The 23,454-nt window shown below is 44.6% G+C and overlaps 2 protein-coding genes across 6 annotated transcripts in view; one reads left to right on the forward strand and one right to left on the reverse strand.

The window, feature by feature from the left end:
• Positions 1-1,568: 1,568 nt before the first annotated feature.
• NTAN1 (N-terminal asparagine amidase) lies at positions 1,569-17,262 on the forward strand. Of its 3 annotated transcripts, XM_079797450.1 has the most exons (10): positions 1,569-1,789; positions 7,952-8,054; positions 8,131-8,196; positions 8,493-8,601; positions 11,403-11,476; positions 12,808-12,861; positions 13,406-13,459; positions 14,454-14,551; positions 16,415-16,528; positions 16,933-17,262. In XM_079797450.1, exons 1-10 carry the CDS (start codon positions 1,709-1,711, stop codon positions 17,110-17,112), a joined length of 933 nt encoding a protein of 310 aa, XP_079653576.1. In that variant the 5' UTR covers positions 1,569-1,708; the 3' UTR covers positions 17,113-17,262. The 3 variants fall into 3 exon arrangements, with proteins under 3 accessions (XP_079653576.1, XP_079653577.1, XP_079653578.1); XM_079797452.1 differs by lacking the exon at positions 7,952-8,054 and having other exon boundaries at positions 1,726-1,789; XM_079797451.1 differs by lacking the exons at positions 7,952-8,054; positions 8,131-8,196 and having other exon boundaries at positions 1,634-1,789.
• Positions 16,523-23,454, reverse strand: part of PDXDC1 (pyridoxal dependent decarboxylase domain containing 1) — a gene marked incomplete at its 3' end in the record, with an annotated part of 49,539 nt that continues 42,607 nt past the window's right edge. For 2 of the 3 annotated variants that reach the window (XM_079797375.1, XM_079797376.1), the window contains exons 20-23: positions 22,692-22,784; positions 22,522-22,618; positions 21,478-21,582; positions 17,862-19,648 (exon numbers count right to left, since the gene is read on the reverse strand). In XM_079797375.1, coding sequence (XP_079653501.1) covers positions 19,389-19,648; positions 21,478-21,582; positions 22,522-22,618; positions 22,692-22,784 — 555 coding nt within the window. Of the gene's footprint in view, positions 16,583-17,861; positions 19,649-21,477; positions 21,583-22,521; positions 22,619-22,691; positions 22,785-23,454 lie in introns of those variants that run through there. The other variant, XM_079797377.1, reaches the window with a different exon arrangement.

The following is a 23,454-nucleotide window of genomic DNA, read 5'->3' on the forward strand; positions in this document are numbered from 1 at the left end:
CTTCCTGAATGACCAGTGGGTGGGGGGGGTGGCTGCGGAGGCCTATTCTTGCACGAATTTCATGCATCGGGCCTCTAGAGTGTGTGTGTGTGTGTGTGTGTGTGTGTGTGTGTGTGTGTGTACACATACACACGCACACACACACTTGCCAGATTATTATGATCTCAACGCATAATAATTTGGCCACTCAGTGTATATCCTATATAATAAAAGGCTAATATGCAAGTTGTCCCCTCAACCAGGAGTTCGACCAGCAGGCAGGCTGGCCAACCGCTCATGTCCCCTCCCCCTGGCCAGGCTAGCCGGACCCCACCCATGTACGAATTCATGCACCGGGCCTCTAATATATATATACGTTCACTGAGTGGCCAGATTATTATGCATTTAGAGATCATAATAATCTGGCCACTCAGTGTATATCATAGAGGGAGAGGGAGAAACAAATGATGAAACTCATTGATTGCCTCCCATATGACTCCTACTAGGGATCAGAACCCCGACCTCCATAGGTCTATGCTCAACCACAGCCCTACCTGTGGAATGCAAGAGAGACTTTCAATTGGTAGGAGAACCAGAGTCCATCCCTTTGTGTGTCTGATTGGTTAGTAGCTTCTCTTTCTAACAAAGTGTGTGACACACTTCAAAGCTCTAATTTTATTGAACTGTAAAGTGAAAACTAATACCTATTCTAGAGTTGTGAGGATTTAGTGGAAATGCATGTAAAATTTGTCAATACCTTGTGAGAAAGACTAAAGAAGGAAGCTTTTCCATGAAAAAATCTTTTCAAGACAAAGATGACTTCCATTTTACCCATGTTACTTCCTTGGTACCAACTTAAGAAAACCCCAACCTAACACTGATTATGGTGGTTCTTAGCCCTTGGGAGTTTAGAAAAACTAAGAGGAGGTGGAATGTAAAATGATTACATTTTAGTAGTTTTTGCTCATCGTGGGATGACTCCTCTCATCTCTCCGTCTTTTTTAAAAATTACTTTTTGTTGATGTTTTGTGGAATTGGATCTATTTGAGTGATACAGTATTTCCAAGTTTTAGAATAGAGAGCCCCAGCCTTGCACCAGGGTACCTATCCTCAGTAGGGACTGCCTGGTATCTTGCTGATCGTTAACATCTATGAGTGCCTATTGGATGCCAGTAGTTAACTGATGATTTCTCAATGTGGAGCTAGCAAAGTTTAGGCTCTATTTTCCCAGTTTAATACATGTGCGTTTATTATTCACTGAATATCATCTGGGACTTGCTCCAGATCACGCACGATTAGATGTGGTAGGGCCGTGTTGTGAACCCAAGCAGAGAGCCCTCAGACCCCGCACTCGGGGCAGGTTACCGGATCTGGGAACTGAGCTAGGCTCTTGAGAGCAAAGGCTCTCAAGTTGGGCGCAGCTTCCCTCCCTTCGTCCCCACGCTTTCAGGACTACATTTCCCAGCGCCCTTTGCGGAGGAGGCTGGCGTCACCCCTCTTCCTGGCCATTAGATTACGCTTCCCAAGGGCCATTGCGGCCCCGCCCTAGATTTCCTCACCCTCCTGGGTCAGTGCGGTCTCCTCGGACTCCACTTCCCAGCGGCGCCCGCGGCGGCGCGGGGCTTCGCGGGGGCACCCTAGGCGGGGGCGGCGGGCGTGGCGGGGGCTGGCAGCCCGTGGCGGGGGAGGCCGACGCCTCCCTGGGACCGCCGGGGCCGCCGTCTCCACTATGCCGCTGCTGGTTGAGGGGCGGCGAGTGCAGCTGCCGCAGTCCGCCGCGGACCTCGTCCGAGCCCACCCGCTTCTCGAGGTGAGCAGGGCCCGGGCGGGGGGCTTCAAGGCGGACCCGAGCCTTCCTCACCCCGCCGCCACCACCCGCTCGGCCCCGAAACAGACTGAAACTTGGCGCAGCTGAGGTGCTGCTGGCGGCACCCCCGGCCGCTGGCAGCGACCTTCTTTCTGCCCGCGCTGGAGGCATCTGTGGAGCTTTTGCCTTTGGACCTTAGAGGGCATCTGCTGAGGCCCCTTTTCTCTGGGGGAGGGGACGGGGGCCCAGAGAGGTTAGGTGACTTGCCCAGTGTCGCACAGCACCGCGGCTTGAGGACGCCCCGGGACCCCCTGTTCCCAGACGGGGCTGTCCCAGCCCCCAATCCGGACTGGGCGCTTTAGGGGGACCTGGGCAGCCGCCCTTGCTCACTAGCACTCGCGGGGATCCTCGCCCCGCCTGAACGCCGCATCGTTTTGGGGTCCTCCGGAAGCGGTAGGTTATTCCAGGGTGGGCTTGGGCAGCGTTTGGGCAGGGGTGCCCTGGCGGGCTCCTCCCGCACCCCCTCCTTTCCCCACCAGGGCACGGGGCCCCAGCTATTTTTAGCCGGAAGAAAGGGCCCTGCGTTTCCACAGCTGGGCCGAGTTGAGGACCACGCCCTGATGGCAGGGTTTTGTTTTGTTTTCCTGCTTTTGTCCTCAAATAGATCTCTGAAACCTTGGTCCAAGCTTATGCAGACACTGTTTGAAAAAGGGTTTTTTTACTGTTAAAAAGGAAAAAAACGATTGGGGACCACACCGCACGCTTGCCCCAGTTAAGGGGGGATTACTTAAATCTATACATTGGGCACTGCCCCGTGTTCACCGCTTCCCCGCCATCCGGGGCATTTACCGTCTGGTTAGGGAGGGGATGGTTTTTAATCACAGAGCCACTCAAAGACCATAAACTGTTAAGTGCCATAAAGAAAAAATGCCCCCTTTCCGTCCGAGATGTGAGGCACAGAAGCCTGGTCCGGTCTGTGGGCTGAGGGGTATTCCTGAGAGTCCCTCTGCAGCCGTTGTACAGTTTGTAATTGTTTTGTCTGCATGCTACTTGGGTTTATGCTCCTTAATCTGTCCCCCAGAATGTAAGCTTCCGTCGATATTTGTTACGTCAGTGAGTGAACAGCCCAGCTGGTGTGGCTGAGTGGTTGAGCGTGGACCTGTGAACCAGGAGGTCAGGGTTGGATTCCAGGTCAGGGCACATGCCAGGCTTTCCGGCTTGATCCCCAGTAAGGGGCCTGTAGGAGGCAGCGGATCAATTATTTTCATCATGGATGTTTTTCTCTCTCCCTCTTCCTTCCTCTCCCTGAAATAAAAAATAAATAAATAAAATATATATATATATATATATATATATATATATATATATATATATATATATATATTATATAATATATTTAAAAATAAATGAGTGAACAGATGACCCAAAGGATGAGGGGGAGTTACTGACAGGGAAAAGGGGACAGCTTTGTGCGATTCTCAGCTTGCATTTCAAGAAAACAGTAGTAATAGTTGTCAGCACATACTGAGCGTTTAGCAGACACTGGGCATTGTGCTAAGCCCTTTCCTTGTACTGTGTCGCTGTCACACCATTAACTAGTGAAGTCAGGAGTAGGACTCACCAAGGGAAAACATTCCAACTACCTGAAAAAATTTAGGTGACACTTTTATGTCTGAAAATTTATATGACAAATAGTTAGAAAGATCAGTGTCCAAGGCAGCACACTAAGTGTGGAGAGAGGTGGGGATGTGGGGCTTGGCCTATTTAGGGAGACGTGGCCTAGAAAGGCTTCATAGTGGGGACCAATTCACATCACAGGCACACGGAGGAGGGACGGTCACGTTCGCTTGCAACAGTCTGAGGGAAGGAGGATGGAGGTAAGAGAGATTTGAAAAGGGGAAGGGGGCGGCTTTCTAGCTAGGCAAGTTAGACTGTGCTCCGACGGGGAGGGGAGGAAGGGTCCTGAGGGCAGGTGAACTGCCCGTTGCCTTGGTGCAGGGAAGGGACAGACTGGAAATAAGTGGAGAGGTAGGTCGGACCTGGATTAGAGGGGTTTGGATGGATCTTTCAACAAATAAGCAGTGGAGGGAAAGGAAAGATTTAACTATTTTTCTATAAGTAGTACATCCTCTTCGTAAAAAATAAATAAATGTAAATGTCAAAAAGAAGAATAAATAATCTATGGCCACAATCACTTCACATTTCAGTAAATATTCTTACAGAGGTTTTTCTTTGTGTGTGATGTACTTTTAAAAACGAGAGCATACTATATACTCTGTCTTTTTCATGTAACAGTATGTTGTAAGAATTGCCAGCAAGTATAAGCCTCTCCCTAGCTATGCCCAGCATAGAATAGTAACAATAATAATAGTAATGCAGCGTCATCCCAATATGCCAAGGTTGCGGGTTTAAACCCTGGTCAGGGCACACACAAGAGCCAACCAGTGAATGTGTAAATAGGTGGAACAGCAAATCGATGTTTCTCTCTCTCTCTCTTCCTCTCCCTCTCTCTAAAGTCAGTTTTTAAAAAATATATATTTTTATTGATTTCAGAGAGGAAGGGAGAGAGAGAGAGAGATAGAAACATCAATGATGAGAGAGTATCATTGATTGGCTGCCTCCTGCACGTCCCCTACTGGGGATTGAGCCCACAACCCGGGCATGTGCCCTTAACTGGAATTGAACCCGGGACCCTTCAGTCCACAGGCCGGCGCTCTATACACTGAGCCAAAGCAGCTAGGGCTAAAGTCCATTTTTAAGAAATAACAGTAATGTAGTGGAACTTGCTGAGCACCACTGCCCTGTGAAGTAGGTGTTGGTGCTGTTCCCATTTTACAGGTGATGACTGGGAGGCAGAGAGGTTGAGTAAGTTGCCCAAGTTCCCACATCCCGTAAGTGGTGTAGCCTGGATTGGAACCCTGGCCGTCTGCCTTGGTCTCCAGCTGCACTGTTCAGTATGGTAGCCACCAACCACATGTGGCTGTTTACATTTATATTAATTAAAATTAAATAAACTTTAAAAATCAGTTCCTCAGTCGAACTAACCACGTGTCAAGTGCTCGACAGCCACCTGTGGCTACTGGCTCCTGGACGAGACAGCACCGACACAGATGTTGCCATCACTGCAGGAAGTTCCATCGGCGGCACTGTGTAGAGTCTTTGCCCTTAACCAGTCCTGCAACACCTTTTTAACTGGTTCTGTAGAATTCCACTATATGAATGCACTGTAACTCTCTCTTCCTCCTTTTAAGCATGTAAGGTACTTACAATCTTTCATTATGAAAAGTCACAGAGCTAAATCGTTCTAAACCCCATAATTATTCCTTCAAATGAAATTGCTGGGCTCAGAAAGGTGGTGTGTGTTTTTTTGAGAGGAGAGTGATGTAACAAAACCAGTGTTTTGAAGCAGTAATTCTGGCAGCCATCAGGGAGGATAGAGTGGGCAAGGGAGACCTTGGGGATCCAAGAAACGGATGAGGAATGGTGACAGCCACTCCCTACAAACCTGCTCTCCGTTAATCCTCACACAACCTAAGGAGTGGTCAGCAGCATCCCCATTCCAGAGGAGGAGGTGGAAGCACAGAGTCAGGAGCATGCCCAAGGTCAGCCGGTGAAAGGCAGGGGACTCCATTGTCTTGCTGTCTACCTTCCGCTCCTAAATTCTGTGGCAGGAATTCAGATGTGAGACCATGGAGGACTGGAATAAGGTAGCACAAGTGGGAAGAAGGCTCAGTTTTGAGAGCTGTACCTGTTAATAATTTCTTACACAGCATGCTTTGCAGTTCACAAAGCCCCGTTAGACCTGCTCTCCTGTTTTTGAAGGAAGAACTGACAATATGCAGCAGGAGTGAGGGTTCAGTGATCATCCTCGAGGGTACAGCTAAGTGATAGGCTAACCCAGGGGTCAGTGAACTATAGGCACAAGCCAAATCCTGTTTGTGGGTAGTTTGCAAGCTTTAACATTAAATTTTAAAGGGTGGGAGAAAAACCAAAAGATTATTTGGTGACGTGAAATTATATGAAATTCAGATTTTGGTATTTCCCATAAATAAGGTTTTTGGGGACACAGCTACAGCCTTTTGTTTACGTGGGGCTGTGCTGCTTTCACGCTACAGTGCAGTCTGTAAAGCCCTGGCCCCTTTCAGGAAAGGGAGTGCTGACCCCTGGGTTAAGAGACCCGTACCATTGGCTTGGAATGGGAACTGAGGGTGAGGTGTTGCACAGAAAGACCGATGGAAAAGATATTTTTTAAAAGTGAATCTTAGTGTCCAGAGAAAAGCAAAAGTTGAGGAAGCTGAGGCTATTTTTATATCAGAAAGGGTGTGAGTTTATAAGGTAGTGCTGGCTGTGGGTTTTCCCCCAGAGAACTTTGGCTAAACTTTTTTTTATTTCTTTAAGTGGAAGACAGAAGCAGCATACCATTTCTGCCTTGTGGCAGTCTCTCCTCTAATAGTCCATGGTGCTTTTCTCTGAGCTATGTCAAAAAAGACCTGATTTTTGGTCTTGGGTATGAAAGTGATAATCAAATCTCACAAGTAGCTTTGCTTTTGGATGGTGACCCAGTTATGGAAAGAAATGGTAAAAATTTGCCTTTACTCTTCCCTCTCCCTTTCCCAAAAGAACAAAGTTAAGGTAAGTATTAAAGGGGTGATAAAAAGGAAATTCTGTATTCTCCTTTGTTATTTTGAATTGAGGTGAGCTGAGAAGTGGATGAAAATGGAAAGTGCTCCCTGATGAGTGTTTTGAGTTTCAGAACAATCGGCCACATTTATTTCTCATTGACTTCTACAGCAGGCAAAGGTGCCAGGCAGATCCAATTCTTCATTGCAGTTCACTTAATGTTCAATTCCTTTCTTAAATTGAGGGCTGGTCTCATTCTAATTGCTGTTTTGCTTCCAATTAATGGGAGTTTATTAAAAAGTAGACACTGTATAATTCATCAAGCTGGTCATTATGCCTTTTTATATCTATTTTAGTAAGTACTAACTTAAATTCTCACCAATATGATATATGGCAAGAAGCCTGTGTAAGACTATAAAAACATTCTCCAGTCTAGACAATACACTATATTACACATCTGGATAAGAATTTTTTCATTGAGTTTATTTGTTGCAAGTAAGGAAATTATGATACTTAGGGTTGTATCAATTTGACATTTTTTTGGGAAAAAATGTGTAGTTCAGTTTTCATTCAAGAATTTAACCACTTGATTTTTTCCCCCCAGGTTTACTGCATAAGAATTTATACAAATATTCATTTAGACAAAATGTAGACACCTAATATTAATCTATTCTTTTCATAGATTTGCTCATTTTTGGTTTCCTACTTTAATAATAACACAACTATATCATAGGAGATTTAGAGAATAGAGAAAAAACACCAGTTAAATTACTTGAGTTTGCCCTGTTCTAACAACCATGCTCATATTGGTGAGTTTCCTTCCAGAATTAAATTGGATATTTAATTTTTCCTAGGTATAGTCATGTTTTAGCATTGTTGTATTAACAGTATATTTATAGCTTTAAATTTTTATACTTTTGCATCTTGCTTTTCATTGTACATTTCAAAGCTATTTTCCCATAGTCCTCATTTTCCATGACCGTACAATTAGTAGTTGTGAGTTGGTTCTGCACAATTTATTTATCTTTCTTGTTGCTGCTCCCAGCTTTTTGCCATCCTAAATAACACAGGGATTTTGGATTATTTTCTCATTACAGATTTCCAGGAGTAGGATTACCAGATTAGGGGATAGGGAAGATCTTAACCCCTCTACTTCTTTAAAGAAAGGAAAGAGGGGATGTGGTTTCTGATCCACTGATCCACTAGGCCATACAGTCTGATTCTCTTTACAATTGTAAAATCGTGAGGAGCCTCCTATTCTTCAGTAAGGAACTGTGAAAAAGGATTTTTGCATCTTATTCCATAGACACTAAAATCTTGTTTTATAGGATAAAAAAGAATAGGACTTTGTTGTTGCTTTTTGCATTGTTCCACATGATAGTTACTGCTATCTTTTTAGTTTAGCCTTTCTGTCAAATAATACACACAGCTCAGACCTATAAGTGTGTATTTCCCACTTAGGGCACACTTTGGCTCTCTCCACCTCTCTAGTTACTCAATCCTCACTAATTTCCATCACTATTTTATTTTTTTTTAATTAAACAGGAAAGAGCCAGACTTCTCAGAGGTCAGTCTGTTCAACAAGTGGGACCCCAGGGCCTTCTGTATGTTCAGCAAAGAGAGCTTGCAGTGACCTCCCCAAAGGATGGTAGGTTAGGAAGCAGTGAATTGGGCGTTATCCCAAAAGGCTATTGGATATTTTATTTTATTTCTTTTTTAAACAGGCTCCATCTCCATTCTGGGTTCTGATGATGCCACCACTTGTCACATTGTGGTCCTGAGGCACACAGGTATGGCGAGAGAGATAAAGGAAATCATTATTTAAACCAACCAAGTTTGGGACCATTAATTTCTCGATTTGAGTGTCCTGGTGTCCTACTGGAAACCTGACTCCGCTCACCTTTTCTCTGGTCTGCATGGTACCTCCCTGTGCCCTGGTCAGAACGGGTTGGCTGGGCAGCACAGCTTCTATTTTTCCTTACAGGATATTCAAAGATGAGGTGGTCCAAATGGACAGGAATTGAGTTGGCTTGCTTACTGAGTTCTCATCGGGAATAACATGAGTCATCTCACCCTTGTTCTTCAGGTAATGGGGCAACCTGCTTGACACATTGTGATGGAACTGACACCAAAGCTGAGGTCCCCTTGATCATGAACTCCATAAAATCCTTTTCTGACCACGCTCAATGTGGAAGGTGAGCTCCACGCTACTATTCTTTGATATCGGGAACTTTGCACCCTTGTGTAGAGGAAACCTCTGTGGAAGCTGTTACAGAAACACAGACTGTCACTACCACAGTGGCTGTCTGTTCCCCTGGAGCGGAGCTTGGCACAGCGTGGCCCCTTGTCCTAGTTGGTGAGTGAGTGAGTGGGTGATGGGTACAGGCAGGGAAACAATGCTGGATTGTAAATGGAAGGTTTGACCTTTCACCTGTAGTTTTATGTTCAGTAATGTATTTTTAGATGTTCATATATCAGACATTGCTTTGTTATACCCCAGATGTAGTATCCATTCATTTATTCCTTCAGCAATTATTTATTGAATGCTCTGTATGAGCAAGAACTTGTTATAGGTGCCAAGGACATAGCAGTGGACAGCGTACACCAAACCTGCCCCTACGGTGTTCATATTGTAAAGCATGGAGACATTCAGTAAGCAAAGTAGGATGTTAAATGGTAGACAGGACTGTGGAAAAAAACAAGGCAGGGAAGGAACGGGAGACGGCTGAGGGACTAGGGGTACAGTTTTAAATGTCAGCAAAACAGTGATTTCACCAGGGATTCCTTACAAGAGCTGATGTCTGACCTGGCTGTCCATCACAGCATCTAACCCTCTCACCAGTTACAGGAAGTGTAACCACCTTTCCACAGCTGCTGACACACTCAGCTGACCCGGAGTCACACAGCTAGTTAGTGGTGGGCCCATGGCAGTCTGACCTGTGCTCACTCCCCTGGCCCCTCTCCTTCCTCTCTCATCAGGCCGACTTTGCAGACTTTGCTCTCATTTTACTTGAAGCCTAATGCAGCCATTGAATGAACTAGTCCATTCATATGCAAGTTCTTAGAATCCCAGAGGTTTAAAAAAAGCCTCTGTCAATTTCACTAGTACAACACAGATCAGTTTTTAAATGTAATTCTACTTCTGCCTGTGTTGCTGACACGGGCTGGGCCAGCTTCACAGGCGTGCAGCCTCTGCAGTCACAGAATGGACTTTGCATTGGGCCCTCGATTACTTAGCTGGATCTGGCCACAGGCCAACTCCGTGATTCTCGGAACGCAGTTGTGAGATATCCCTGGTCTGTTCATGGAACTGATTTGGTCACTCTGGAAGGTTTGCTGCACCCTGTGGCCCAGTGTCGAGCAAAGCCATGGTGACCTCTGCTCCTCTTACTTTATTTTTTTAAAAATACATTTTATTGATTTTTTTTTTTTTACTTTTTTTAAAAATATATTTTATTGATTTTTTACAGAGAGGAGAGGGATAGACAGTCAGAAACATCGATGAGAGAGAAACATCGATCAGCTGCCTCTTGCACACCTCCAACTGGGGATGTGCCCGCAACCAAGGTACATGCCCTTGACCGGAATCAAACCTGGGACCTTTCAGTCCGGAGGCTGACGCTCTATCCACTGAGCCAAACCGGTTTCGGCCATTTTATTGATTTTTTACAGAGAGGAAGAGAGAGGGATAGAGAGTTAGAAACATCGATGAGAGAGAAACATGGATCAGCCGCCTCCTGCACACCCCCCACTGGGGATGTGCCCGCAACCAAGGTACATGCCCTTGACCGGAATCGAACCCGGGACCCTTCAGTCCGCAGGCCGTCGCTCTATCCACTGAGCCAAACCGGTTTCGGCTCCTCTTACTTTAAATGTTCATTATGAGACCACTTGATGCTTGGCCCTGTGCTGATTTCTTAGAGAGTCCAGTTCATTCCTCATGTCCATGTGAAATATAGCTGCACTTTCTTTAATTTTTTTTTTAGTATGTTTTTATTTATTTCAGAGAGAAAGGGAGAGGGAGAGATAGAAACATCAATAATGAATTATTGATTGGCTACCTCCTGAATGCCCCCCACTGGGGATTGAGCCAGCAACCCAGGCATATGCCCTTGACCAGAATCGAACCTGGGACCCTTCAGTCCACAGGCTGACACTCTATTCACCGAACAAAACCAGCTAAGGGCTACAACTGCACTTTCCAAAGCACTTGTCCCCAGGTTGTTTTAGGCTGTGCACAGGTATGTAGCAGACAACACGGCTAAACAAAGTTTATTTTTTTCCACCTGTTGGACTTCTTAGGGCTTTTCTTTGCTAGTGTGAACTGTGATTCCTAGGGAGGGGTTACATTGGGCAAGATTTCCCCAAATTATTTAACTCCAAGAACACTTTTTTCTGTCTCATGCAGCTAACGTTCAGGGGAACACAGTGGATAATAAGCATGTGCTTTAGACAGAGACTCAGTTTCCCTCTGTGGGAGGGAGATGATCATTCCTGTCTTTCCAGGAGAGGAGGGCATTAGGGGAGACAGCACTGTGGAAGGTCCACTGCAGGCCCTCCACAAAACGGGCTATGCAGCGTAAGCTGTCTTCCCCTCCCACTCCTCCACCCAGTTCCTCTTTGGCGAAGACATTGAAGAGGTTTTCAGAGGTATCCTGCTTTGGGTGGGTAAACAGTGTGTAGAGGCATATTTTTCCTGAGCAGAGTTCCTCACCCCCTGCATCAAGCGGCATCATATTTGTGGTAAGGCAGAAATACGCTCAGCCATCAGGGTTCCTGGGCAGGATCCCCAGAAGCTTGCCTGGCCTTGGCAGCCTCCCCATGTACCGCAGGGAGCACACAGGTATCTTCTGTGTGCATGAAGGCTCAAGCATGGCCTAGAAGCGCTCCTGTAGAGCGAGGGCTTACTGAAGCTGAGAAACACCATTTAAAGCAAAACCAGTGCACAGTCGCTGCCTTGTGCTGGCCTCTGACCACAGTCCCATCTCTTTGCCAGGCTGGAAGTGCACCTCGTGGGCGGCTTCAGTGACGATAGGCAGTTGTCACAAAAACTTACTCATCAACTTCTTAGTAAGTTCCCTGTTTCCCCCCCCAAATTTGATAAAAATTTGTACCTATTTTTGCTTGGCTATAAGTCCCAGTGAGGACACAAGAGGGGCACACCTTCCTGGAGTGACATAAACTGCTCAGCTTGGAATCTGACATAAAGACTAACGGCACACAGCTACATTTTCAGGGGTTAATGGGATGGGACAAGATTTTTTTTTAAGACAGCAGTTGATATACTCTGAATTATGTAAAAACAGAACCACCCTCCAGGAAGAAATGTCCATTTTAATACGTAGAAAATGAGAACACCGATCATACCATATTTTTCCTACTCAATGAGCAAGTATTTTTTTCAAAAACATTGTTCTGTGTTAACCATGAGGAGTGAGGTAACAAATTGACACAGTACTGGAATATACACATTGGTACAACCTGCTGGGAAAGCAATTTGGCATCATGGGAAAGTCTTAAAAAGACTCATATCCTTGGACCCAGTAATTCCCCTTCTGGGAATCTATTCTAAGAAAGTAATCTGAAATGTGTACAGAATTTATGCCCAAAGGTAGATGGACAGTAGAACATTTCCAACAGGAAATTATCTAATGTTCATTAGTAAAGGAATAATGATGTAGCTGTTAAATATAAAATGTCTACATGCTATGAGCTTAGCTGTGCATGGAAAAGCATGGAATACACAGCGTATTAACTGAGATTATGGGCATTAAAATCCATATACTTCTACCATTAAAAACCCATTACTCCTTATACTCTCCTGTATTTCCAAATTTTTGCAGTGATCAGATTTTTTTTTAAATACATTTTTATTGATTTCAGAGAGGAAAGGAGAGGGAGAGAGAGGTGGAAACAACAATGATGAGAGAGAATGAATCACTGACCAGCTGCCTCCTGCGCGCCCCCCACTGGGGATCGAGCCCGCAACCCAGGCACGTGCCCTTGACCGGAATCGAACCCGGGACTTTTCAGTCCACAGGCCGACGCTCTATCCACTGAGCCAAACCAGCCAGGGCAGTGATCAAATTTTTTATGACTATGATATCAGGAAAAATAGTTACTTAGGAAGAGTAAAACTCTTTAGAGTCATTTTATCCTCCCAAACCTCTCCAAATGAAGAGAGAAATGGAAAGCCTTGGACTCAGTTTTCTTTGGGCTTGAGGCTAGGAACATGGCTATAACTTGGCAGGCCTGGTAAGCCAGGTGGTGGCTGAAAGGGTGTTAGAACAGAGATGGCTCAGCTGGCTTCCGTCCCTCCGTCTCCTTCTTGACTTGCTCAGCATATGTTCTGCTAATTAAAGGAACTTTTTTGACATCCTGTTTTAAAATTCTAATTGTAGGTGAATTTGACAGACAAGAAGATGACATTCACTTAGTGACATTATGTGTGACAGGTAAGTTCTGCCATCCTTCCCAAAATGAAGTGTAGATGCCAGGGATGTTTTGCCCTCCCTCTTAAAGCAGGACCTAGCCTCAGTAGCTCAGTCACAGAAGACACAATTTGCCGATGCTTTGCTAACTTTTGTTCTAGCTTTCCCATCTGCTGGAATGGCTTTCCCTCCTGCCCAGTGTCCAAATCCTATGCAGCCTCGGTTGAGATGCTGACCTGCTTCAGTGTCACTCATCTTTCCTTCCCTGGGATTTTCAGAAGCCTGTCTGTACTGGGCAGGAGAAGGGGCCACACCCCAGGTGGGAGCTGCCACCTTGTGTGGTAGATTGCTGAGCATGTAGATGGCTGGGAGCCCTACCTCTGGAGGTGGCCGTTTGTTCATTATAAACCCGAGTGCTCTGGGACTCAGCAAGGAAACAGGAAAACAGTCCCTTTTGTGGTCTGTTGTTCCCCGCTTTAGCAGTGGGGCCTCTATTTTACAAAATGAAAGCAATTGTTTAGTGTTCCTTAAAAATTGGATCTTAAAAAAATTTTTGTTTGTTTGTTAGAATTAAATGACCGGGAAGAAAACGAAAACCACTTTCCAATCATTTATGGCATTGGTGAGTAGTGTTTATCTGAGGGTTGGAAACTGGCCACATGTTGACAAGGCAGGCTCCAGTGAAAGGAACTAGTGAGCCACTGATGTCAGTATGTCACAGCTTTAGTTCCGCTGTGTTTGCTGGGGACCCTGGGCAAGTAGCTGATCTTCTCTAAGCATTATCTTCGAAAGAGAGAAAATGTCCACATCCAGACTGGGAGGAGAAAGCCAGGAAGCACATGCAAAGCATGGACAGCGCCACCAGCAATGGGAGTGTTAGTGCGCTCTTCTCTCCCGAGGTGGCCAGCTGTGCTTTTCTCCAGCCAGGGCTCCGGGGGCTGGAGTGGAGCATAATTTTCTTACATGTAGGGAATCAAGTAAGGTTTTGATCGAGAAGGAAAGTAAAACGATCAGATTAGAGAAAATCCAGAAACTTCCACCCTTTCAGGATGGTCCCTAAGACTCCAGAGGTATAGGATGAAATAGGCTGTATGCAGAGGGCTTCTACCTTGTCTGTAATACTTCATGTATTTAGTTGTGTGGTGGGTACACAGATGTGTGTTATTTTGTTTTCTGTAACGTACATATTTGAAATGCGCAGTAAAAATTAGGAAACAAACAAAAACACCAGACTTGGCCATCATCACAGGCCCTCTACCCCCAGCCACCTGCGGACACGTTTGGCCACAGGGCTGACCAGGAAGGCCTTGCCACGCGCCTGCCTGAAGAGATTGTCTTCCTGTTGGGCCGGCTCTTGGTTTGGAACAGTCTTACAGAACCTAGTTCAGCTCAGGTCTCAGCCATTTTGAGTGAGGTACTTGGCTAAAAGATTGCATTGTCCCTTTCCAGGAAGGAGGAAGCTACAGGCACTTAAGAGTAATTTTGTTCAGTTTTCCTTCTATTCTGTATTTGAGAGACGTATCCATATTCTATTATGTATGGTGGGAGAACTGTAGGCCTGTGCAATCTTCCCATGTTTGTCTTTCATCAACTCAGTCATCCTGTTGTTCTGACAGCTGTCAACGTTAAAACTGCAGAGATCTACAGAGCCTCCTTCCAAGATCGCGGTCCGGAGGAGGAGCTGCGTGCTGCCCGAGCTTTAACAGGAGGACCAGTGAGTTTGGAATCATGTTTGTGTTAAGGGGTTAAGGAAAAAAAGGGCATCAAACTCCAAAGCCTTATAGACCTTAGATATGAAAAGTTCATGTCAGCTTCTTTAAAGCTGTGAATTAATCAGGGGCCACCTCTCTCTCCCTCTCCCTCCCCCCCTCTCTGTTTTTCTGAGTGCTTTTAGGTTATAAGCTCAGGACCCCAATTCTCTGCCTGGAAGGTATAGGGGAGGTAATGTGAACCTCTAGCATTCAATCCAAAGAGAAGGAACCCCTTTTACTTTTGTAAGAACTTTACCTGTAAAATTTCTACAAAGAAAGAGCCAAGAAGGGGAAAAGAAGTGTCTCCCCTTTGTACCTCAGATCATATACTCCTTTGGACCAAATAGCTAAAGAACAATCTGCTGGAATGAACTGATCAAAAGACCGATCAAATCAATTTAAAAGTCTGATTGCCTTAGGGTGCTTTTTAATTAAATAACATTTTAAGTGATCTTTTTATTTTATATTTATTTTATTATTTTTTAAAAATCCTTACCCAAGGATATTTTTTCCATTGATTTTTAGAGAGAGTGGAAGGGAGGGGGAAGAGACAGAGAAACATTGATGTGAGAGAGACACATTGATTGGTTGCCTCCTGCACACCCCCCGACCAGGGCCAGGATGGAGCCTGCAACTGAGGTACATGCCCTTGACCGGAATCGAACCCGGGACCTTTCAGTCCACGGGCAGACGCTCTATCCACTGAACCAAACCAGCTAGGGCTAAATAACATTTTTTAAATATGTGTTTTGTTGTAATTGATTTCAGAGAGGAAGGGAGAGGGAGAGAGGCAGAAACATCAATGATGATGAGAGAGAATCATCGATCGACTGCCTCTTGCATATCTCCTACTGGAGATCGATTCTGCAACCCAGGCATGTGCCCTGACCGGGAATCGAACTGTTACCTCCTGGTTCGTGAGTTGACTCTCAACCACTGAGCCACATCCGCTGGGCTAAATAATATTTTAATTTTAAAAGTTAGAAAAATAAAAACCCAAGACCTGCATGCCCCGATAGGTGAAAGAATCCCTTAAAAATGTGTGTAAAACTGTGAAAAAAATAGAAATCACATTCAAAGCACCCAAAAGAGATCTGCTCATTCATGAAATGCTGACAGTTTCACTGGAAAATAATGTTTGGATTCAGAGTGACCTGTTTTGCCAACCCTTTAACATTTTTAGAGTTCCTTTTATAATTTCTCAAGTAGTATCATAGCCTTGATTTAGCTAATACTCAGAATATATTTTAATCTCAGTAACCAAAATAGAACATTCGTGGGTAAGCTGACTATGACCATTGACAAATTTGAGAATTTAGGGAGTTAGTTGGTCATTTGGTAAATTAGCATTTTTACAAATTGTTTTTCCTTTCTTTTGATGGGGCAGCAGGCTTTTGTAAAGTTGCAAGGTAACTTAGTTACTTGGGTATAAATAACAAGGCAGTGTTTTATGTAGCCATGAGGAACATGGACTTCAGTCAGACAGCTGGGTTTGAGGCCCAGCTCTGACACTTACTGGAAATGGGACTGTGGGCTGTGTGCCCCAGCTCTCTGAGCCTCAGGTTTCCAACCAAAATGGGGGAAATGCCATCTTCATGCAGGATTGTTGTCAAGACTAAACAAAATAATGCATGTTACCCACAAAGTGCAGTACCCGACAGTTGGAAGTATTCAGTAAGTATTGTTATTAGGAGACATAATTGTAAAGAAGCTTATCATTCAGGTAAATGCCTTAAGTGCTAGACTACACTGGAGCATGCTTTAATGGTAGGGTGTGAGAAGCTGATAGCATTCCTTAAAATCTATCCTTGCAATGTTCTTTTCAGATGGTTAGTATTTACGATGCAAAGACAGAACAACTTCGTATAGGACCGTATTCCTGGGTGCCATTTCCACATGTGGATTTCTGGTTGCAGCAAGATGATAAGCAAATACTAGAGGTGAGAATTTACAAGGTGGGCAAATCTTAACTCTCTGGACCCTGGTCTCCTCATCTGTAAGAAAGAAAAGGGTTTAGACTAAATTATAGCTGCTTCCCCCCCTTCATTGGGTAGTATTTATTTTTAGGATGCCACTGGCAGACCCCACTTAACTTTTGTATCAATGGAGATAAGCAATGTCCTGGGTAGACACTTGCATAGGTGAAGTAGTAAGCAACCAACTGCTCTTTTCTCATGAACCCAGTACACCTGTTCTTACGTAACTTTACAATTTGCATGTGTTTATAGAGTGGACTGAGAACATCCTGATTAATGTTCAAGGAACACACGAATATTTGTCATCTTTATCAAAGTAGGGAACAGCGAGAGGTTCTTCTCTCATGCCTCATATCTTGTTTTTCCAGAACCTTTCCACTTCACCTCTGGCCGAGCCCCCCCACTTTGTTGAACATATTAGAACAACCTTGATGTTTTTAAAAAAATACCCATCTCCAACAAACACACTATTTCCTGGAAATAAAGCTCTGCTCTACAAAAAAAATGAAGATGGCTTATGGGAAAAGGTCCTTTCTACAAGAAGCTAAAAATAGGAATTACCAAAGAAAGCAACTTTTTGGCATGACAGAGAGACCATTGGTGGGGGTTGGACAGAATATTAATTTGGAATCTACATCCGTTGAGTCTTAGTGTCTTTCAAATGACTTTCAAAATAAAATCTTATTTTGGCAAAGGCATTTGTTACTTTTTGCTTTGCTAGAAAGTTGACATCCAGCTGTTGCTTTTTGGTTAGTGATAAGGGGCAGAGGAGAAGCCACCTGCTCACTATTCTATGACAGCCATTTCAGTTATTTAGGTAATTCTAATTCTACAAAATTAGTGAATAAAGGGAAATTTATAATTGAGTCTGCTTTAAAAACAGTATTTAAAATGCAATAAAGTTCAGTCAGAATTTATACATCTCACTGAGGGTGGTGTTTGGTTTTTTTTGACCCCAAAATATTTTAGAAGCATCAAATCCAAACTGATATAAATGTACTTCTAGATGAATGAGATGGAAGGTTCAGAAAGACAAACAGGATTTGATCTCACTGTCCTGCATTACAATTATCTCTAAAATAGATAATTTCTCATGAGAATAAACTTAATCTGAGTATTATACAAAACCACTGATAAATCTGTTCTTTTAGGTATTAAGTCATTAAAATGCCCCAAATTGTGATTATTGTGCAAGTTACATTTTTCAGAAATCTTTATTTTTCTGAAGTTTCTGTCTATCCAAAAGGAAGTGGCTATGCTTGACTGATAGTAAGATTTATGAACCGAACTCACTGGGAACAATTTCAAGAACCTTTATTGAAACCAACATCCAAATAGTATCTCAAGGGTGAAATTCTGTTTCAGCAAAACAAATTTAACAATTCCAAATATATATATAAAAACATTTAAAAATTAATCTTGTTAAAGGTGATAATTTCCCCTTCCCCCATTTTATCTGCTTTACTTCATTGCACCAAATAAACAGGGAAGACTTTGTTTAATCATCTGCACACACACACAAAGAAAAAGGGAAATTGCATTTTGACAAATGCCAGATGTCAGAAATCACATCAAATCAGAGTGTGATTATAGGCTTACTGTGGTATAACTAAGGCTTCCAATACTACAGTCCACAAACCCAGGGTAAATTCCCACCGTCTCACCGTCTCTCAAGCCTGACTGCTGGACTGGAAGGCACGGGCCATTGCCTGTGGTGAGTGAAGGGGTGCCGTCCTCTGGAAAAGTAGACAGGGGCAGTCATGGAAGGGCTAACCAGTTATTTAAGCAGTAGTCTGGCTTGGTCAGCCTGAGAAAGGTTACTTTTCTCTCTCTCATTTGTGTGTTGGGCCTAAAGGGGTGAGCTGCTAGTGGAACAAACCTATGGAAGCTCCCATGTGAAACAGGTCAAAAGTATACTTATTTTAGAATTTAAATTTAACTGGGTGCTACACAGCATGTTTAATATTAGGCTTTTAGGAGTAGCATCTATTAGGTTTTCAGATATTAAACATAGAAATGAGCACAGTTTGTTCTCTTGTGCCAATTTAAAAGCTTTACCAATATTTAAAAATATACATATATATGGTCAAGAAGAGTTTTTACAGTTTCTCTTAATAGAGGAATCATTTAGTTAGTTTAGAAATAGTATATAAAGGGAAAAATGGATTGTGGCAAAGGAAAGTCACAGACAGAAGCACTGCCCAGTCACCTTGCTGGATAGCCTGCCACAGCCTGAGTGGACACAGTCCGTACTTACGTCTCCGGGAAAGCAGCGGTTGGGGATGGCAAGAGGGCTTCTGACACTCTTATTTACAATTCCATTGAAACCCATTCTCCTTCAAGCCAGCACGATCCAGCTGTATATTGCAACCTGATCAAACTAAACGCCTACTAAAATAGATGGCAAAGGAAGGTTGTCTGTCTCCCTGCAGTGGCATAGCAGAGAACCTGGAGAGGTCTAAAGAAAGCTGTCTTACCAGGAAGTTCTGTGTAACTAATAATTTATGTTTACAAGATAAAAGCATGTGTTTCAAGTGGCAGACACTTGACATTCTGAGTGTTCTTTGTGAATAAAAAGTGTTTACGGTAACTTGGGGGGAATTATTACTACAGTTGGATAGACAGAAACAACAGTTCTCTGTACGCATTAAATTAGACAAATCAGTTACCCTGATTTTTTTGCACATACATGTGCAAAAAGCCAGTTAAAGCACAAATAACAGTAATTTCTCTTGTATTAGCATGTGGCACAGTTCACATTTTCAGTATAACTTTATCTTCCATGACACAATATTCAGTACAGTCTCAAACCAAACACTGAATTTTATCTTAAGTTTTCCGGTTCTTCTACCTGTGGGCGGTCATCTTCTGGGCCCTGGGCTCTGTTCTGGAAGGTTCCAGTCTGCTCGGCTTCCTGAGGGGCGGGAGCCCCTGGGTGTTGCTCAGGGCTGTTAGCCTCCAGGGCCTCTTGTTCCTGCCCACTGGACAGGTGCTCCATTTTTTCTAAGTCTTCAATGTGACTGACTGAGCTCGTCTCGCTTAGAGCATCTGAGCCTCTTAGGGACTTTTTAAAAGGCTTCTGGCCTAGAGAAAGATGGGATAAACAGCACTGAAAGTTCAATAAAGGATACTTCTGCAACAAAGCTCTCTGTGCAACAAGTGGTTGCTTTATCAATTCCAACCATTCAGTGGAAATCCCCAGTATTACTGGTTTGGAAGCATTTGAGTAACGAGAAAAGAAAAGAGAGCTGATAATGGACTAACATGCTCCCAAGGCGAGGACTTTGGAGGCCACTCGTGAAAAGCTCAGGAGAATAAAATAAACACCAGGTTAAACATGATGCCAGCTCTCAAGACCGTAATTCCCGCCTCAGGAGTGCTACAGAGGTATTCTTCCAAGGCTGAAGCCCAAGGCTACTGGAATGGTATTTAAAGGGACAGCTGGGCCCTAACCAGTTTGGCTCTGTGGGTAGAGCATCGGCCTGTGGACTGAAGGGTCTCAGGTTCGATTCCAACCAAGGGCACATGCCTGGGTTGCGGGATTGATCCCCAGTAGGGGGCGTGCACGAGGCAGCCAATCAATGATTCTCATTATTGATGTTTCTCTCTATCCCTCTCCCTTTCTCTCTGAAATCAATAAAAATATAATAAAAATTAAAAACAACCAAAAAAACGGACAGCTGGTCTTAAGAGAAATGGAACTTTGGGTTAAAGACCATGAAAACAAAGGAGTGTAGGCAATATCAAATGGAAAAACATTAAATGATGCAGAAGTCTATTTTCCCAAGAGAAATGTAAACCTTTTTTGAGAGAGGAAGGGGAAGGGAAAGAGAGAGACACATCAATGTGAGAGTGGAACATCAATCGGCTGCCTCCTGCACATGCCCCCTACCAGGAATCAAGCCTGCAACCAGGGCATGTGCCCTGACGGAATAAAATCAGCAACCTTTTGGTGCACAGGACAATGCCCAACTGAGTCACACCAACCAGGGCCAACCATATTCTTTAATGCTAATGAACTCAAACATCTATATATATAAAAGCCCAGCAACCATTAGGATGGAAAAACCAGAATAACTGGTGGCTATGACACGTATTGTGGCAGCCAAGCAGCCTGATTTGGGCCGTGATCGGCCCCCAACACCCCAATTGGGGGCAGGGCTGGCCACCAACCGCCTGAGGCCCCTCCCCTCAATTGGCCCCCAATACCCTTAAATCACTGCCTGGCTCCCTACATTTAGTACAAGCACAGGAAAATAATTATCAGTCCCTTCTGAGCCCAACCAGAGTCTCCAGAGGACTCTGCCATTACTGCAGCCAAGGTGTGGAATTCTCCCTCCATGGCCCGCAGCCCCAGGAGACCTTCCAAGTTAGCCAAAAAGGCAACCTAGGCATCAACGGGATGGTGGCCCTTTACTGAGGAATGTGGAAAGGCTGGGTGGGGATTTTGTGAAATTGCAGTGCCTTCCAGATTAGGTGCGCTTTCAATCTCTCTTTAAATAGGGCGAAGAAGACCTGCAGGCTGCCAGGAGCAACAGTGAAGGGTAGGCACATTCAAAAACAGAAAAACTTTTAAACAAACAGACATGAAGATCATATTGGGAAACTGAGGGTAGAGCCCCAGGAAGAACACAAAAATCATTAAAGGGCCATCATCCATCTTAATACACGTTTGCAAACAACACATAAACAACTTCATCTCATGGCACGTGAAATGCAAAACAGTTCTGTTGTGGGTTTTCTTTTGGCCATCCTTAAAGTACAATTAGATCCAGCTGGGGGAAAGCTACAGCTTCCAGTATTAGACCCCCCACCCCCAGCAGGCCCCACCCGATTGGCCCCCATTGGGGTGGCCAGACGGACCCCTCCTGTGCACAAATTTGCACCAGACCTCTAGTGAAGATATAATGTACCTGGAAGTCTGAGTTTAGTTCGAGTGCCTGAGGGGGTCTGAGGCGGTGTTACTCCTGTATCTTGTACTTTGTAGACATATGTGTGTTCTGTGGACTCCAGAGAGCCTGCCAGGGAAAGAAAGAGAGGGGTGGGTGGGTGGGGGGTGGGGTGGTGGAAACTCCTGACACAGACTACCTTGGCAGATGCTCCCATTCAGCCTTGTTCCCTACTGAGCATCCTCCAGCCATGCAGTCTCACACAGACTAGTGGAGACTTGGGTACTCCTGAAACATGCCAGAACTGGAGAAAGCCACCTCACAGCTGTGCTCAAGAGTCCCGGCCCTGCTGGAGTGTTTCATCCTTATTTCTCCAGGTATCCTGTGCACATGTGAAGAAAGCCAGCAGTGTGGCTGGCCTAAGCACGCCTGGAGAGCAGGCTCAAGTGGGAAACACCCTAACTTCCCCCTCGGAAGTGCTTTAGCAACTGTACTTTAGTAACAAGGAATGAATGCCTCTTTGCTAAAGGCTGAGGCACGGCAGGTTTTAAAAGTCAGATTATCTCTGGTTGTCATGACAGTGGAGTCATCATTTCCTGGGGAAGGGTCACAGGAAAGGGCCCCTCGTAGAACAGGAAAGGAGTCTTGTGGATATCATCTCCCCCAAATCTCAGCAACTGTTAATAGTCCAGTGCTACAGACCATGGTCTTCACTGGGCAAAGGCATTACTTTACTGGGCAAAACATGAATGAGGACTACAATGTTCTCATGGAAACCAAATGCCCAGACACAGTCTTGAGGGCCTGAACAGCTGAGTGAACATGTTCTCACTGGATTCCAGGAAGAGAGATCTGCTGTAGGCAATGTGCATCTGCTTTTGGGCCATTTTAGCTAAGGGTGTAGGAGAGGGGAGATGAGAAAGTCACAGGGGCAGGCAGATTCCTGGCACAGTACCCAGGATAAAGCTTGGGACACACATAAGGCTTTTCAGCATGAGTGTGGGATCCAGGGAATTTGGTCCAAACTCTCAAGGTACATGAGATCTGGGAGGAGGCTGTTAGTCCTACCTGCTGTTAAGTTAAAAGTTCTTCCCTTCTGTGAAGGCTGGACTGGAGAAAACCAATTCAGCACGGATCCTACTACAGGGATCTGCCGTAACACCCCCTGCAAAACAGAACGTTGCTCAACATCACCCTGTCCAGTCCAGCTCCCAGCCTGAGCCACTCAGCAGACTCACCTCTTCCAGAAGGCGCTCCTCATTGGCCTTCTGCAGTTGAACCTGAGCTTCCTGAATTCCTTTCCGAACCACTTCTGTCATGTTTTCCAGAAGCTGTATTAAGACCAAGAAAGGCATTACTTGTCATCTAAACTTACTGCCTGGGGCCTAGAAGAACTATTAACATAGCACTGGGGACATTTTTCTAATGGAATTCTGCAGTTTAAAAGGTCAGTGTAAAAATAAAACAGAAAATCAAATAGAAGAGGATAAAATGCTCAAGGAGGTCTAGGCAGACAGACCTTGGTGACCAGCCTCATTAGCCAGGGAACAGAGAGGAGAAATAACTACCCCTATGATCTGAATGTCACATCGTTAGAAAATAGACATGCGGCTCCCTATTCGTGGAAATGGAGTCAGAAGTGAGATAGTCAGGTTTGGAAGAAACTGCAAAGTCCATTCAGGAATGAATCAAATGTTCTTCTCTTTCCCACCCCTACCAAAAGTGAAACACGTGACACGTTTCTGTCTCCTCTCAGATCAATCATGTTTTGGTCCCTTTTTTCTCCTTTTGAGTGATTTCTAGTGACTCAAATCTCTGGTTTGGAGAACCAACTTTAAGCCTCAGAGCCCCCTTCTCCATGCCAACTGGCCAGCAGGAGCAGGTCTATTACTGATGGGAAGTTCCAGTTATCAGAAACATCTGTCTCATTCAGCCTCAGGACCCAGCTTCAACCAGGAAGTCTTCCCTGACCTTGTCAGACAGTGAAGGCATCTTTCTGAA

Source organism: Cnephaeus nilssonii (assembly GCF_951640355.1).
Source record: "Cnephaeus nilssonii genome assembly, chromosome: 2".
Lineage (NCBI taxonomy): Eukaryota > Metazoa > Chordata > Mammalia > Chiroptera > Vespertilionidae > Cnephaeus > Cnephaeus nilssonii.